General features: G+C 45.7%; 3 protein-coding genes across 3 annotated transcripts; 2 read left to right on the top strand and 1 right to left on the bottom strand.

Moving 5' to 3' along the window:
• Nucleotides 1–151: 151 nt before the first annotated feature.
• On the top strand, nt 152–1,607 carry EDB91DRAFT_1082719 (uncharacterized protein; the record flags this gene model as incomplete). Its single annotated transcript, XM_041315530.1, has 7 exons — nt 152–268; nt 418–579; nt 666–820; nt 923–984; nt 1,013–1,160; nt 1,320–1,496; nt 1,532–1,607. The coding sequence occupies 7 exons, from the start codon at nt 152–154 to the stop codon at nt 1,605–1,607; spliced, it is 897 nt and encodes a 298-aa protein (XP_041176294.1).
• Nucleotides 1,608–2,316: 709 nt separating this feature from the next.
• EDB91DRAFT_1249237 (uncharacterized protein) lies at nt 2,317–2,910 on the bottom strand (the record flags this gene model as incomplete). The annotated part of the gene is made up of 3 exons (XM_041323044.1): nt 2,317–2,457; nt 2,511–2,681; nt 2,737–2,910. 3 exons carry the CDS (start codon nt 2,908–2,910, stop codon nt 2,317–2,319), a joined length of 486 nt encoding a protein of 161 aa, XP_041176293.1.
• Nucleotides 2,911–9,449: 6,539 nt separating this feature from the next.
• EDB91DRAFT_1237726 (uncharacterized protein) lies at nt 9,450–13,537 on the top strand (the record flags this gene model as incomplete). The annotated part of the gene is made up of 15 exons (XM_041321620.1): nt 9,450–9,503; nt 9,642–9,935; nt 9,990–10,208; nt 10,268–10,447; nt 10,502–10,592; nt 10,626–10,698; nt 10,753–10,960; nt 11,039–11,112; nt 11,198–11,277; nt 11,939–11,997; nt 12,059–12,238; nt 12,291–12,485; nt 12,538–12,891; nt 12,960–13,149; nt 13,509–13,537. The coding sequence occupies 15 exons, from the start codon at nt 9,450–9,452 to the stop codon at nt 13,535–13,537; spliced, it is 2,280 nt and encodes a 759-aa protein (XP_041176292.1).
• Between the last annotated feature and the right edge of the window lie 486 nt (nt 13,538–14,023).

The raw sequence follows: 14,023 nt of genomic DNA, 5'->3' as shown, positions 1-14,023 counted from the left end.
GCGTCCTACTCCTGCATTGCCCATGTCTGATTTAAATTCACCTCCTGAATCCACTTTTGCACCTCCTGCATCTACTTCTGCCACTGAGGATTCCGGCACTGAATATAAACCCCCCACAATGAGTCTTGCAGATATTGCAGTTACATTGGCAATGGCTGCATCGCGCGTTCAAGCCTGTATCAGTCAATATCAGACAGAGGCTGCTGAGAACGATGTTCCTTCGGCTTGGATAATCTACTTTAAAGCCGGAATCCAATGGGAGATCACTGTAAGCCATCAGACAGATGACTGTGGTGGGGAATATGCTGAGATTGCCAACAGACTTTTGTGACACTGATTCTGCAGTACTCAGCTGCAAGGAACATAATTTTGGTTATGCCACCCCCGATCGCTCATATTCTTCACTTGTTTCCTCAGCTCACATGGAACGCGGTTCCAGACCACATCTTTTCATCCCACTTATCCGAGTTTCGTCTGGTCCGGGATCATGGAGAACCCTCCCGGATTGTATCCTCCTATGATACTCCATGGTGGATGGGGGACACTACAATCCCTAACAAACCATGGCAATGGGATCAGGTAATAGATTCCTGTCACTTTCACTACCAGCATTGGCTAGTAAGCATTATACCCAACTTCCTTGATAGATCACTAATCCGATCTAGAGCGGCATTGAGGACAATGGTTTCATCCTTCCAGAGCAGCTGGACGGCACCCCGGCTCCATCACTGGTGGGACTGAAGTGGATTAGGGAATGCCTGGTGTCGTTGATTCAGGACCATCAGGAGGGCATCCATGATAAGATGGTGGAGATTGATATGTACACTGACACCCTAGCCCGGTTGAAGAGAGCCAGAGGGGATGATCCCTATTAAATGTTAGTGTATCAAATGTTCATGCCCTTTAGACATATGTTGTACAGATCTTTGACTCAATGTCGAGTTCCGGGTATCATGTTCCGGGTACCGAGCATTGAGCACCAAGGTTAGGAACTAACATAACTAAGGTCCAGGTGTCGAGTACCAAACACTGAACACCAAATACCGAATACCGAATGATGAGTATCGACGTCCGGGTATCAAGTTCCATGTATCAAGTTCCGGGTACCGAGCATCGACCATTGAGTTCCAGGTATCGACCATTGAGGTCCGGGCATTGAGGTCCGGGTGTCGAGTACCGACCACCGAACAGTACTGAGTGCCGAGTACCGAAACCCAGCATACACATTTTGTAAATTGGACAAATCACTGTACTGAGTACCAAGTACCGAGTACCGAGCTCCGGGTTCCGGGTTCTGGGTGTTGAGTACCAACTTCCAGGTGTGCGATCCAGGTGCCGAATGCCAAGTGCTGGGCATTGACTACCGAGCTCCAAGTTCCGGGCCTCGAGTACCGAGTGCCGAGTACCAAAACCCAGCATACACATTTTGTAAATTGGACAAATCACCGTACTGAGTACCAAGTACCAAGCTCTGGGTTCTGGGTTCTGGGCGTTGAGTACTGAACACCATATACCAATTACCGACTTCCAGGTGTGCGATCTGGGTGCTGAATGCCGAGTGCTGGGCATTGACTACTGAGCTCCGAGTTCTGGGCCTCGAGTACTGAGTGCCGAGTACTGAAACCTGGAATACACATTTTGTAAATTGGACAAATCACTGTACTGAGTACCGAGTACCGAGCTCCGGGTGCCGATGTCTGGGTGTTGAGTACCAAACACCATATACCGATTACCAGCTTCCAGGTGTTTAGTGCCGAATGCCGAGTTCCAGGAGTGGAGTACCAAGGTCTGGGTATCAAATGTCGAACATTTGCCTGTTTGATGCTTGATTATTGGCACTCGAACATTGGTAATTGGTATTTGACAGTAGGTACTATCACATGGGTACTAAGCTATGTGCCTGTTCTATCCTTGCCAGGATGGAGTATGTATGCAATCCATCCTAGCCCATCCACATGAGGGAATCCTGGCATAAATATGAACAGAATCCCTCATGTACCATGCCCAAGCAATTCTATCCCCTTCCACTTCATGAACCCCATGTCTTACGATCCTTCCTGAAAATGTGATCATACAGCCAGGCTCATACATGAACTCCAGCTGAAGACTTGGCATACTCATGCGAGCATTCAAATAATTACCCACAGTGGTGAGAATATTGAAGCATTCAGGAATGGATATGTGGTCTTGATGATTGGGGGTTTGCCGATTGGAAATGACGGTGAGGGTGTTAAACACGGATGCCCAGTACTGGAGGGTCTCTGACATCCTCAGAAGATTCTTGCTTTTGGCTGATTGTCCGAGGCTTAAAAAGGCTCATATCCCAGCCCAGTACTGCTCAGGATGCATCACCCTGAGTGCAGCTGATGCGATGGCTGCCGGCCTGGCAATGGCTTTGAGAATATTCTCGGAGAATGGTCCCTTCAATGAGGCAGATATCGCCGGGTCCGACAGATTCTACCAGATTGGTCAGTGTAACTATTGGAAACCACCATCTCATGAGATCCCACCTCATGCCCCTGTTGAAACCAAGCCAGAGATAGATTGATGCATCTGGGAGATATGCCATCATTTTCCAAGCTTGGTTTGAACCAATCCTGATTAGTTCGCCAACTCCCATCAACCTTTACACTTTTTGCAAGGCTCAGACTGAGCAAATCAGAGGCTGCCAGAATTTCCTTCTGGAGTTCCCATTTCATATTCCATATCCATCGAGTAACAAAATATATTACCCACCTGGGTGGTTTCCATCAGGGCATCCAGGAGGTACCACGCAATGATGGCGCTGGTAGCATTGAGAACTGTGGCGGGTATGTCGACCAACTTTGTACCTTCATGGCCAGGAGGACACCTCTCAAGCAACCTCGCCTCTCTTTCTTCATTATGTCCAGTGTCCTTCGGGGAGATCATTTTGCTGTATCTCGCAATATCAATCTGCATCCGAACTGTGAAGCAATTTGAATGATCAAATGGACTGTCCGAATCTGCAGGAAGACCCACTGGGTGTTACGCGAAACCTCTCAGATGAGATCCAGCGGCGCTAAACCCGCAAGGGGCGTTCGAAGCATAGCCTTCAGCGCTAGCCCAGCAAGGAGCTTGCCTGCGCTAAGTCTGAGTAAGGGTTGAGGCCCTTACTTGTGTAGAGTCGAGTGGAGTTTCTCAAGGATACAATCCAAGAGACGGAGTTCAACTCAAGAGTATCGTCTCAAGAGGGGATGGTTCTGTGTACAGAGGGAGTTCTCTTAGACAAGAGAAGTTCAGACCCAACGACAAGATCAGATGAGAACCGAGTAGATTCAAGTTAGAGAATCTATCTACTGAGAAGTGAGATATATATATGTACGTAAAGGGGAATACCGGTGGAACAGTAAGGGTACAGGGTAACAGGAGTATTACCGAAGTACTGGTAAGGGCAGAGGGTTGTGTGAGTCATAAGTATAAATAGGTAAGAAGTACCGGTTGAGTGGTAAGGGCAAAGGTCATGGGGAATCCCCATCAATGAGAGAACCGAAACAGTGGGAAGGTCATAGGGTTCAGGAGAAGCTGTGGCTTCTGTGATCGGTCTAGACAAGTCCGAAGAATGAAATGATGTGTAACGCTCATGTTACTGTAACACTGGGATTGTTATATGCCTTTATGAGGCAATCCACCAATTGATTGCAAGCCATCACCAGATCAGTGTCTAGCTTAGGAGAAGGTATGACTGGGTCTCCTCCTGTTTTCTCGGCAATGAATTTCTGTTCGGTATATTCACATGCCTCATGAGTGACGGTCAAGGCCCAAGTGCGCCAGAAGGTTATTTCAATATTGGAGGTGGAAGACACATTCATGATGGTGTTGATCTTGGGAAATCAGATGGTCAATGCTGGATGTCCACAGACTTTAAAGGTGGTGGAGATAGGGTGGATCAGATAGGGAACCTTGATTTTAGCTTTCAAAGATGGATTATCATTTTATTGCTATACTAATATGTCAATGAAATACCAGATAATGGGAAGGGTGCCAGATATCAAATATTTGAGTGTCGGGACCCGGGACCCGGAACTCCCGGATCCCGGAACTTGGTACATGATGCTTGGTTCATTCAAATGTTGGTAGTTGGAACTTAGCTTTCAAAGATGGATTATCATTCATTGCAATGTTAGTATGTCAATGAAATACCAGATCATTGGAAGGGTGCTAGATATCAAATATTCGAGTGTTGAGACCTGGGTCCTGGAACTCGGTACATGATGCTCGGTTCATTAAAATTTCGGTAGTCGGAGCTTGGCACTTGGCACTCGATAGTCCCACCTGTCTATATCATATAATAACCTCGGCCCACCTGTCAACATCATATACATCTGGGCCCACCCATGTATATCATACAACACCCTCAGCTCGGCCCACCTGTCAATATGATGTGTCTGGGCCCACCCATGTATATGATAACAATTACCCTTGGCCCTACCTGTCTAAGTGATATCCATCTACCTTGGTATATGCATCTACATAATATCCAATGACCTCGGCCCATCCATCTATATAATACTCATGTGCATTGGCCCACTCATCTACCTTACTTATTCCTGACATGGGCCCACCCACCTCCACCGGGAATAATATCACTCCCAGCCCATCCATCATCTTCGAGGATATTCATAACATCGGCCCACCAGTCTATATAATATTCATCTACCTCAGCCCACTGGTCTATATGATATATGACTACCTCGGCCCACTCTTCTACTTTATTCTACTCTAGATATTACCTAGATGGGCCCACTCATCTCTATCGAGAATAATATGCCTCTTGGCCCACCCATCTTTAATGAGGATATTATGACTTTGGCCCATGGTCCGCTGACCCATCTAAGACGGTGTATTATGTCCCTTGGCTGGCCCGTCTAAGACGGAGTTTGGTCACTGTAGTATGTGCGTTACTGCCCACTGGATCGCTAAGGCCGACCGGAGTTCAATGCTCATTTTGAGGGCTGCGCTAATAGGCTTCCATCATGTTCCAGGCAGTCACACAGGTGAATTGCTGGCAGGAGTCATCTTGCATCTTCTTGATTGCGCCACTGTGACTAAAAAGGTCAGTGTTTAATTGTACCGTGTAACACACTCTGACTTTGTTTAGACTGGTCATTTTACCTTGGACAACGCTGCAAACAATCAGGTTTGCATGCGAGAGCTTTCGCAAAAACTGGAGTGCTGTGGTATTGATTTTGACCCCATCAACCGCAGAATCCCATGCTTCCCACATATCATCAATATATGTGTGAAGCATATTATTGAGGATTACCACAAGGCTGACTTTTTACTTGTGGACAAACATTGGGTAATTGGTGATTGCACTATCATCAAGGCAGAGTATCTTGAAGTGGTGACTGGGAAAGCTCTCAGCAGAGCTAGGGACCTTGTGCGCACGGTTCACGCATCAAACCAGTGACGTAATTCTTTCAGGGACGCGATCATCACAGGTAACGAGAAGGAGTGGTTCCAAGATGATGTGGGCGAGAAACTACACCTCCCTGTTGTCGAACTCCTGCTTGATGAGGTAACCCGTTGGGATTCAGTCTACATCATGCTCAACCGTTTATGAACCCTTCGCCAGGTAAGGCATCACACATGAAACATTTGTCATGAACTAATATTCACCCAGGCAATAGATTTATTCTTTGACTCTCCCACTCAATGCTCCATCAGCAAGTTCAAGTTGAGTCTGATGGAGTGGCAGTTCCTACAGGATGTCAAAGTAATCCTAGAGGTTAGTTTTAGTATCTTCGAAACTCATGGTCCATCTTATCATTCTATACTAGGTGCCCCACGCTGCCCAACAATGCATGTCAGGCGAATGCACTCCCATGCTAAGTGGTACATATCCGGCATTCAAATCATTGATCGAGCGGTGGATTTTATTGGCCGAACATGTCCCACACTGTGACCCTCTTGTTCAGATAGGTTTGACTTGGGCAGATAAGTATGACGACAGGCTGGGCGCCACAAATGCCTATGCAGTCACTATGCACGAGTCCAGTATATTTTTTAAATATTTGGTTGCTCACGATTGCATTTATAGTTGTTGATCCTGCGGTCCGAATGTCATGGGTTCAGAGTCGTTGGGCGAAACAACTGGTTAAAGATGTAGAGAAACATATAATCAATCTGGTACGTCTGTCAAACCAATAACAATGCAACTTTGAACTAATATTAGCACACGCAGATGCATCAAAAACGAACCACGAACAGCTCAGCATCTGTCGAGTCTCCAGCTAATGAAGTAAGACCTCGGCAACAACCACGCACGCTAGGCTCCTGCCTTTATGGACTTCTTGATATTGGTGTCCTGCCATGTCACAACAGCGGTGCCCAAACAGTCGAGCAAGAATTCGAGGCCTACACCATGGCTAATCTCAGTGCCAAGGGAACAGATATACTTGGGTTCTGGATGGTAAGTGTCCCATATCTCTACAATTAAAATCTTTATTGACCATGAGGTGTTCACCAGGTCTCGGAGACCTTATTTCCGACACTTTATGGTATTGTGATGGACTACCTCCCTATACAGGCCTCTGCTGTTCCATGTGAGCGAGTATTTTCGTCCGGTAGTGAGACCAACATGAAGAAATGTAATCGCATGAGCCTGGTCCTGATGGAGGCCCTGCAGGTGGTAAAGTTTCTCGTGAAAAAAGAACGACTTAACTTTATGAAAGGTTGGGCAGCATCGCAAAAGGCTATGGAGTATGAGGTGTTGGGTGAGGGAGAGGAGACTAACAATCTTTTGACATTTTCCAGCAGTGGAATGACAGGTGATGTATGTGACACTCTTCTCAGAGCTATTGCAGAGGAGGAGTGTGATGACATTGATGATGTTCCTACTACCTACGACTTGTGATGTTTGCTTTTACTCTTCATTTCTTCTTTGCGCTACTTTTACTTCTTCTGGTTGCCTGGCATCTTGCAATGCCTCTCATGTTGTATTATGATTTCAATTTTCAACTATTCTCTCTTTGCTTGCTTGACTGTCTTTCTTTCACCTCTTTCATTTTCTGAGTGTCACCTCCCTCTGATGATCTATGACATCATGAAGGTGAAGGTATCTACCATGCATCTTCTGCGCTATAATCCTCTCAGTACCAGGTGCGCCTTTTTTTCTCCCATCTTTATGATCACTAAACCATTGCTATCAGAGTAGAATGGCTGATACGAGTGTAAGCCCCTCACCACTGGGAGAGTCAATGCGTGTTGCTCACCATACTCAGCCTGATCTATGACGGCATTGGATATTTCATCATGTTGTCTGGCAAGTACGTTCTGCTTGTGATGAGCACCCTCCTAATGTTCCCTCAGCAGTGAACGTATTGAACCTCATCCTTTATCATACAACTGTTAGTTGGCAGGGTAAGTTTTGCGTTGTCTGGCATCAATAAGGCCACTGAAAATGCATCATCAGGGTCTCAATAGGTTATGCTGTAATGTGGATTATGAGCCAATGGATCCTCATCAATATACGAGGTGCGCACAACCCCAGTGCTTGACTTCTATTCTGCTAACGCTCGCACTATACATTCGTTCCATTGCTTCCGCTCCACTCACCCCTTTCATGGGCTGGGTACTTGAACGGCCAGCACCTCCTGTTCTATCTGACAAGTGTCATAGCGCTGTTCCTCCTCTGTCTCTGGAACACCAGTAAGACCCTCTGTTCAAGTCCCAAATAATGGCACTCCCATCCTCGCTGCCACTAACAATAACAGACCATGTACACGATGTTGCAATACATGCCACACATTGACTATGTCCTCTGAGGAGGTGCGTCATCGACAGTGTTGAAGATCCATGCTTGCAATACCGTCCTGAAGCTCCAACAAACCCCGAAGGCGCCGCTTGACCTTGGTTGACGCACCAAACATGCACAATATTATCACCAGATCTGATATGCACTAACACTGATCAACATAGATTCAGCTATCACTGCAGCTCTCCAGCAACCAATCGAGAAGAATGGCAACAATGACCATTTGAGGCCACTGCTACAACTGACTCTGCAAACCTTCAATCACGCTAAGTATCACGATAACACAACATTTGTGATTTACGCTAAGTTCCTTGGAAGGCGCTAATCCAGCGCCCTACTCCCACACCCTGCGACCCAATACTTTCAACAACCAGTGTCGCAACTTCAATCTCTGCGGCACCTGAACAACTCTTTTGACTTCTTCTTTGTCAGAAATTTCCCACCTCCATTGTAATGGCAGGTCATTGAGATATATATAACATTAAAATTGTAATGGTACCTCATTCCACGTGATATTATTACAAGATATTGTAATGCTTTGCACAAGTTCTGTCAATACACAAGCGACAACAAATGTCGGTGATAGAGACTATTATAATGTAATTGAATCAGATAAGACCAATATAGATTTCAGATTCTGCTGTTATTGTTTTTGATGTGTGATTCATCAAACCATTGGGTGTTACAGTAACATGAGTGTTATGCGTCATTTCATTCTTTGGACTCGTCTGGACCTAGACCATGGTTATGATTCTATTTCTATCTCTTTCTTCCTGTTGTTCTGAAATGCAAGAAGCTCTCGCTTCTTCCCCTAGATCACAGAAGACACGGCTTCTCCCGCACCCTATACCCTATCCACTGTTTCGGTTCTCTCATTGATGGGGATTCCCCATGCCCTTTGCCCTTACCGCTCAACCAGTACGTCTTACCTCTTTTTACTTATGACTCACACAACCCTTGACCCTTACCACTGACTCGGTATTGCCTCCGCTTACCCTGTACCCTTACCGTTCCACCGGTATATCACCCTTACGTATATATATATCTCACTTGTACTGTAGATAGATTCTCTAACTTGAATCTACTCGGTTCTCATCTGATCTTGTCGTTGGGTCTGAACTTCTCTTGCCTAAGAGAACTCCCTCTGTACACAGAACCATCTTCTCTTGAGACGATACTCTTGAGTTGAACTCCGTCTCTTGGATCATATCCTTGAGAAACTCCAAACGACTCTACACAAGTAAGGGTCTCAACCCTTACTCAGACTTAGTGCAGGCAAGCTCCTTGCTGGGCTAGCGCCGAAGGCCACACTTTGAACGCCCCTTGCGGGTTTAGCGCCGCCGGATCTCATCCGAGAGGTTTCGCGTAACATCGGGACCAACATGGCAGAGGTGACCTGTGACCTCTGTAGTAAATCATTCAAGCCGCGTGGTTCCAGGGCACATCGCACCACCTGCACAAAATGTGTGAGGGATTTTGAGGAGGACCAGCATCACATTGTGAACACTTATTACCAACCTTCAGGTGCACTTCTGATTTTTTCTCGAGATGCCAAACATTACCATGACAGTACACTCAACCGCAGTTAATGTCCCATTCGATGCACATCGTGCAGCTGAGCAAGCCGACAATCTGAATCAACAGGTGGAGAGTTGGAATGCATGCATCGCCAATGAGCCTGTTGTGGATGATTCAAATAACCAGTGGATGGATGTTGAGGATGAAGGTGAGTGAATAAATCTTTGCCTTTGATGTTATAACTAGCAGCCGTTTTATAGATATTCATTGTGTGCCTTCACCATATGAACCGTCTGTAGATGGTTCAGAGCATCAAGCAACTCGGCATAATGTTGATGATATTCAGACTGAATATCACCCCAACTCTGGAATCCCAGCGCAAACACGAACATTCTTGACGTTTCAGCGCAACAATTTGGAAGACCCACCAATTCCCGATACACAACCTTGGGTGCCATTTCGATCTCACCTGGACTTCGAGGTAGCTGAACTTGCTCATGAAGCTGCCCTTAGCCAGCCTCAAATTGACCGGCTGATCAACCTTTTGCATCGCTCGAAGCAGGATTCAGAGTCTTTCACCCTCCGCAACTACAAAGATGTTCAGAACACGTGGAGTGCTATCTCCCATCGTCTAACTCCAGTAAGGTCCTCTTGGTGTTTTGATTTAATTCATTTAACAAGCGTGTTTTGATAGTTTACAAAGCAAACAATCCAAGTGCCTTACAATGGGGTTGATCAAGAATTCACCCTTTACTACTGGGACTTATGGGACTGGGCATGCGACCTCCTTCGAGACCCTTATATTGGCCCCCAATTTACCTTTGACGCTCACTGCCTGTTGAAGTTTGATGGGAATACATTTGTGAGATTTATCGATGAGCCTTGGACTGCAGATAGGTTTTGGGAGGCTCAGGTGAGTGTCGAGTAGCACAACATTAGTTTCAGCAACTCACTCAAGTTTAATACATCCAGTCATCTATGCCCAGCCATGCAAAGCCACTTGCATTTATCCTCTATGCAGATAAGGCAAAGTTGTCTTCCTTTGGTCGCGAAAAAGGCTACCCTGTGATTGCCCGTATCGCAAACCTCCCAGCATCCATCCGAAATGGCGAAGGGGTTGGTGGCGGTCGAGTTGTCGCATGGCTCCCCATTGTATCGTGACTCCATCCTGCTTGACTATTGTTTAACTAACACTGATTTTTCAAGATCAAAGATGATCCCTCGAAGTCGGGAAACCTGAAATTTGCGGATTTCAAAGTGGCGGTTTGGCAGGAGTCCTTCAAGCTCATACTCAAGTGTCTTAGATCGAAGAGGAAGCATGGTGGATGAGTTGAGTGTTGGGATAAACTTCAACGCCTTTTCTTTCCTTTTGTCCTGATCTTGTCTGCAGACTATGAGGAACAGTGCGTATAGTCCAGAGCATTATCTATCGTGCTTCTAAGGTGTATTATGTGCAGATGTGTTATGTCCCTGATCCGTGGAGTCATGGGAAAATTTCCATGTCCCATTTGCTTGGTTCCCCAGGATGAGTTACATAGTCTGTTGGACACCTGGCCACTTCGCACATGTCGCGATTCTGTTCGCCTGCTCAGGAAGGCAAGAAGGAAGACCACTAAGGCAAAGCGAGAGAAGAAGTTGAAGTCTCAGTCGCTGAGAGATGTCGAAGTAAGTATTTGAATCTTATTATATTGCTGGAATCAAGTTCACAGTGTAACTCAACAGAACTCTCTCAATCTATCAAAGCTTCTGGACGTCTTTCGTGCCCTTTGTTTTGACTGCCTACATACCCACCATGAAGGACTGTGGGGGAAACACTTGTGGATCGAGCTGCAACTATGATAGATGAAGGGTCTGTTTTTCGTTTCATCACAGACATCTGAATCCATTATAAGTGTTTCTCAGGTTCGCAGCAGTGCCAAGGTGGCGGAATCTCAACCACTTCAAGGAAGTCATGGGAATTAGCTTCACTGACAGGACAAAGTGTTACAGTAACATGAGCATTACGCGTCATTTCATTCTTCGGACTCATCTAGACCTGGACCATGGTTACGACTATTCTATTTTCATCTCTTCTTTTGATTCCGTTGTTCTGAAATGTGAGAAGCTCTCGCTTCTACCCCTAGATCACAGAAGCCATGGCTTCTCCCGAACCCCATGCCCTTCCCACTGTTTCGGTTCTCTCATTGATGGGGATTCCCCATGCCCTTTGCCCTTACCTGCTCAACCGGTACTTCTTACCTATTTATACTTATGACTCACACAACCCTCTGCCCTTACCAGTACTTCGGTAATACTCCTGTTACCCTGTACCCTTACTGTTCCACCGGTATTCCCCTTTACGTACATATATATATCTCACTTCTCAGTAGATAGATTCTCTAACTTGAATCTACTCAGTTCTCATCTGATCTTGTCGTTGGGTCTGAACTTCTCTTGCCTAAGAGAACTCCCTCTGTACAAAGAACCACCTTCTCTTGAGACGATACTCTTGAGTTGAATTCTGTCTCTTGGATCGTATCCTCGAGAAACTTCAAACGACTCTACACAAGTAAGGGTCTCAACCCTTACTCAGACTTAGTGCAGGCAAGCTCCTTGCTGGGCTAGCATTGAAGGCCATGCTTCGAACACCCCTTGCGGGTTTAGCGCCGCCGGATCTCATCCGAGAGGTTACGTGTAACACAAAGTACGAAGACATATTAAAGGTGATTGACTCGGACACTCTCAAAATTTCAATTATAATTGATGTTCACCCTTTACATGCAGTTGATCATGTTTGTTGCTCATGATGTACTCAATCCTGAAGTACACGAGCAAGGATATCTCCTCCTTCAATGTATTCGAGCCCATTTAGATGTAGACATGTTCATGGCTCTTAAAGTGCACACCATGGAGACCCTTGCTGCTGGTCAAGCCACTCTTGGCAAGTTTTCTAGACTCATGGATGTAAGTTGTGCTTTATGCTAGTGCTGTCGAGTAGCTGACAGATCATCCATAGAAATATATGTCTAAATCTGGATCTGAACTGAAGAATTGGAATTTTCCAAAGCATCACTTAGCTGTTCACCTTTTTGACGATATCGAGGCCAAAGGCGTTACTCGGAATTTCAACACCAAACCAAACGAGAAAGCACATAGACCCCTGAAAAAATCTTACCAGCTCCGAACAAATTTCAAACAAGTTGCAGACCAGGTCGGGCATCTGCTACCATTTCTGAACTTACATTGATTACCGAGAATACTAGATCTTACGTGCAGACCATTGGAGCCTTGTATCGGCATGGATTCGCTATCACCTCAATGATCTCAATGACTATAACGCAAGAAAGGAAGCGAGTGCTCTTGGTGGTTCAGATTTGGATTCGGACGCAGATGACACAGCCCCGGACGAGAGAGTTACACCTAGATTGGAGTCCACTGGCAGCTTTCATATCAAGCTTGGTTCACGTCAGCATATATCCTTGATAAATGCCATTCAGCAAGCACACCTCGAAGACCCAGCATTTCATCAGTTTCATACCAAAATTAACCGCTTTCTTAACATGATACCCATCATTACATGGAATGGACATGTTGCACTTGAATTGGGTGCTGATACAGTGAGATTTTTGTTCTTCTTGATGAGTCAGCCACAACTTTAATACTTTGATTTGCGCTGTACTGACAGGTGACAGAATTCTGTTACTTGCAAGCAAACTTCGAGTCAATGGTTGATTTTTGGACATCAAAAGACTACCTCCGCTGCTCCCCAATGTTCCACAATGTGCCGAGATATGACTCCGTCATTATCAGGACCCAAGATGGGATCATCTTTGGTCACTTGATCTTCATATTCATGTGCTTGGTTGGAGATGCAAGTTACCCCATGGCTCTCATTGTCACGAATTCCCAATACGAATCATTTTTCTTTCCTCGGTTTTCCTTCGACTATGTCCCATACCCGAACCAATCACGTGACACCACTACCTTTCACATTATCACATCATCACCATGTCACAGTTTCACCTCTTCACATTTCACAAATCACATCTCCGATCGGATCTCCTACACCCAGGGCTAGAACTATATGTCTTCCTATCACTTAATCTCCGTCTCTGACATCATTGCTTATATATCACGACGTCATCCTACGTCATGCGCAGTATCGTACGACTCTTTTCTCATTGGCTGATTATTTACAAACTCAGATATCTCCGACTCAATGTTATGTATATAGGTAGGATAGTTAGCGTAGTTTCTCTTTAGACTTAACCTCTTCGTTCCTACCCAGTGTAGACTCAGACGTTCACTCTCAATATCATCTCTTGCTCTTATCCTTGACGAGTCCTAGTGGTTGTGTTAAGCCTTTGCCACTTGGTGAACGCTGATCATAACATTAGGTTAAGTCTTCTTACCACTCCGACTCGAATTTTGTCCTGGACACCTTGTCCTCGATAAACTTCACCTGTGCTATTCTGCTGAGAGTATTCTCGCGGATTACGTTTCCAACCATCTTTCCCAGACGCGCATTATATCATCTTCTTTTACGATTAGTCTTTTGTAGAAGTAGACCAGGCCCTTGCCCTACGCGAGCCGCCAGTCTATAAGGAGCAGTGACACTTAGGTCCTGTTTCCGCACGCCTGCAGTTAGGTCCAAAACCCTACCGACTGCACGCTACCTACCTTTTCTTTCGTACTATAAAGAACGGCACTCGCGGGTCTTACAACCCTAGTTACATTACCTTAGGAAGT

Source organism: Suillus paluster, assembly GCF_016628075.1.
Source record: "Suillus paluster strain FC165 chromosome Unknown EDB91scaffold_32, whole genome shotgun sequence".
Taxonomy (NCBI): Eukaryota; Fungi; Basidiomycota; class Agaricomycetes; order Boletales; family Suillaceae; genus Suillus; species Suillus paluster.
Note: the sequence above shows the minus strand (reverse complement) of the source record. Positions and strands in the feature narration are given on the sequence as shown.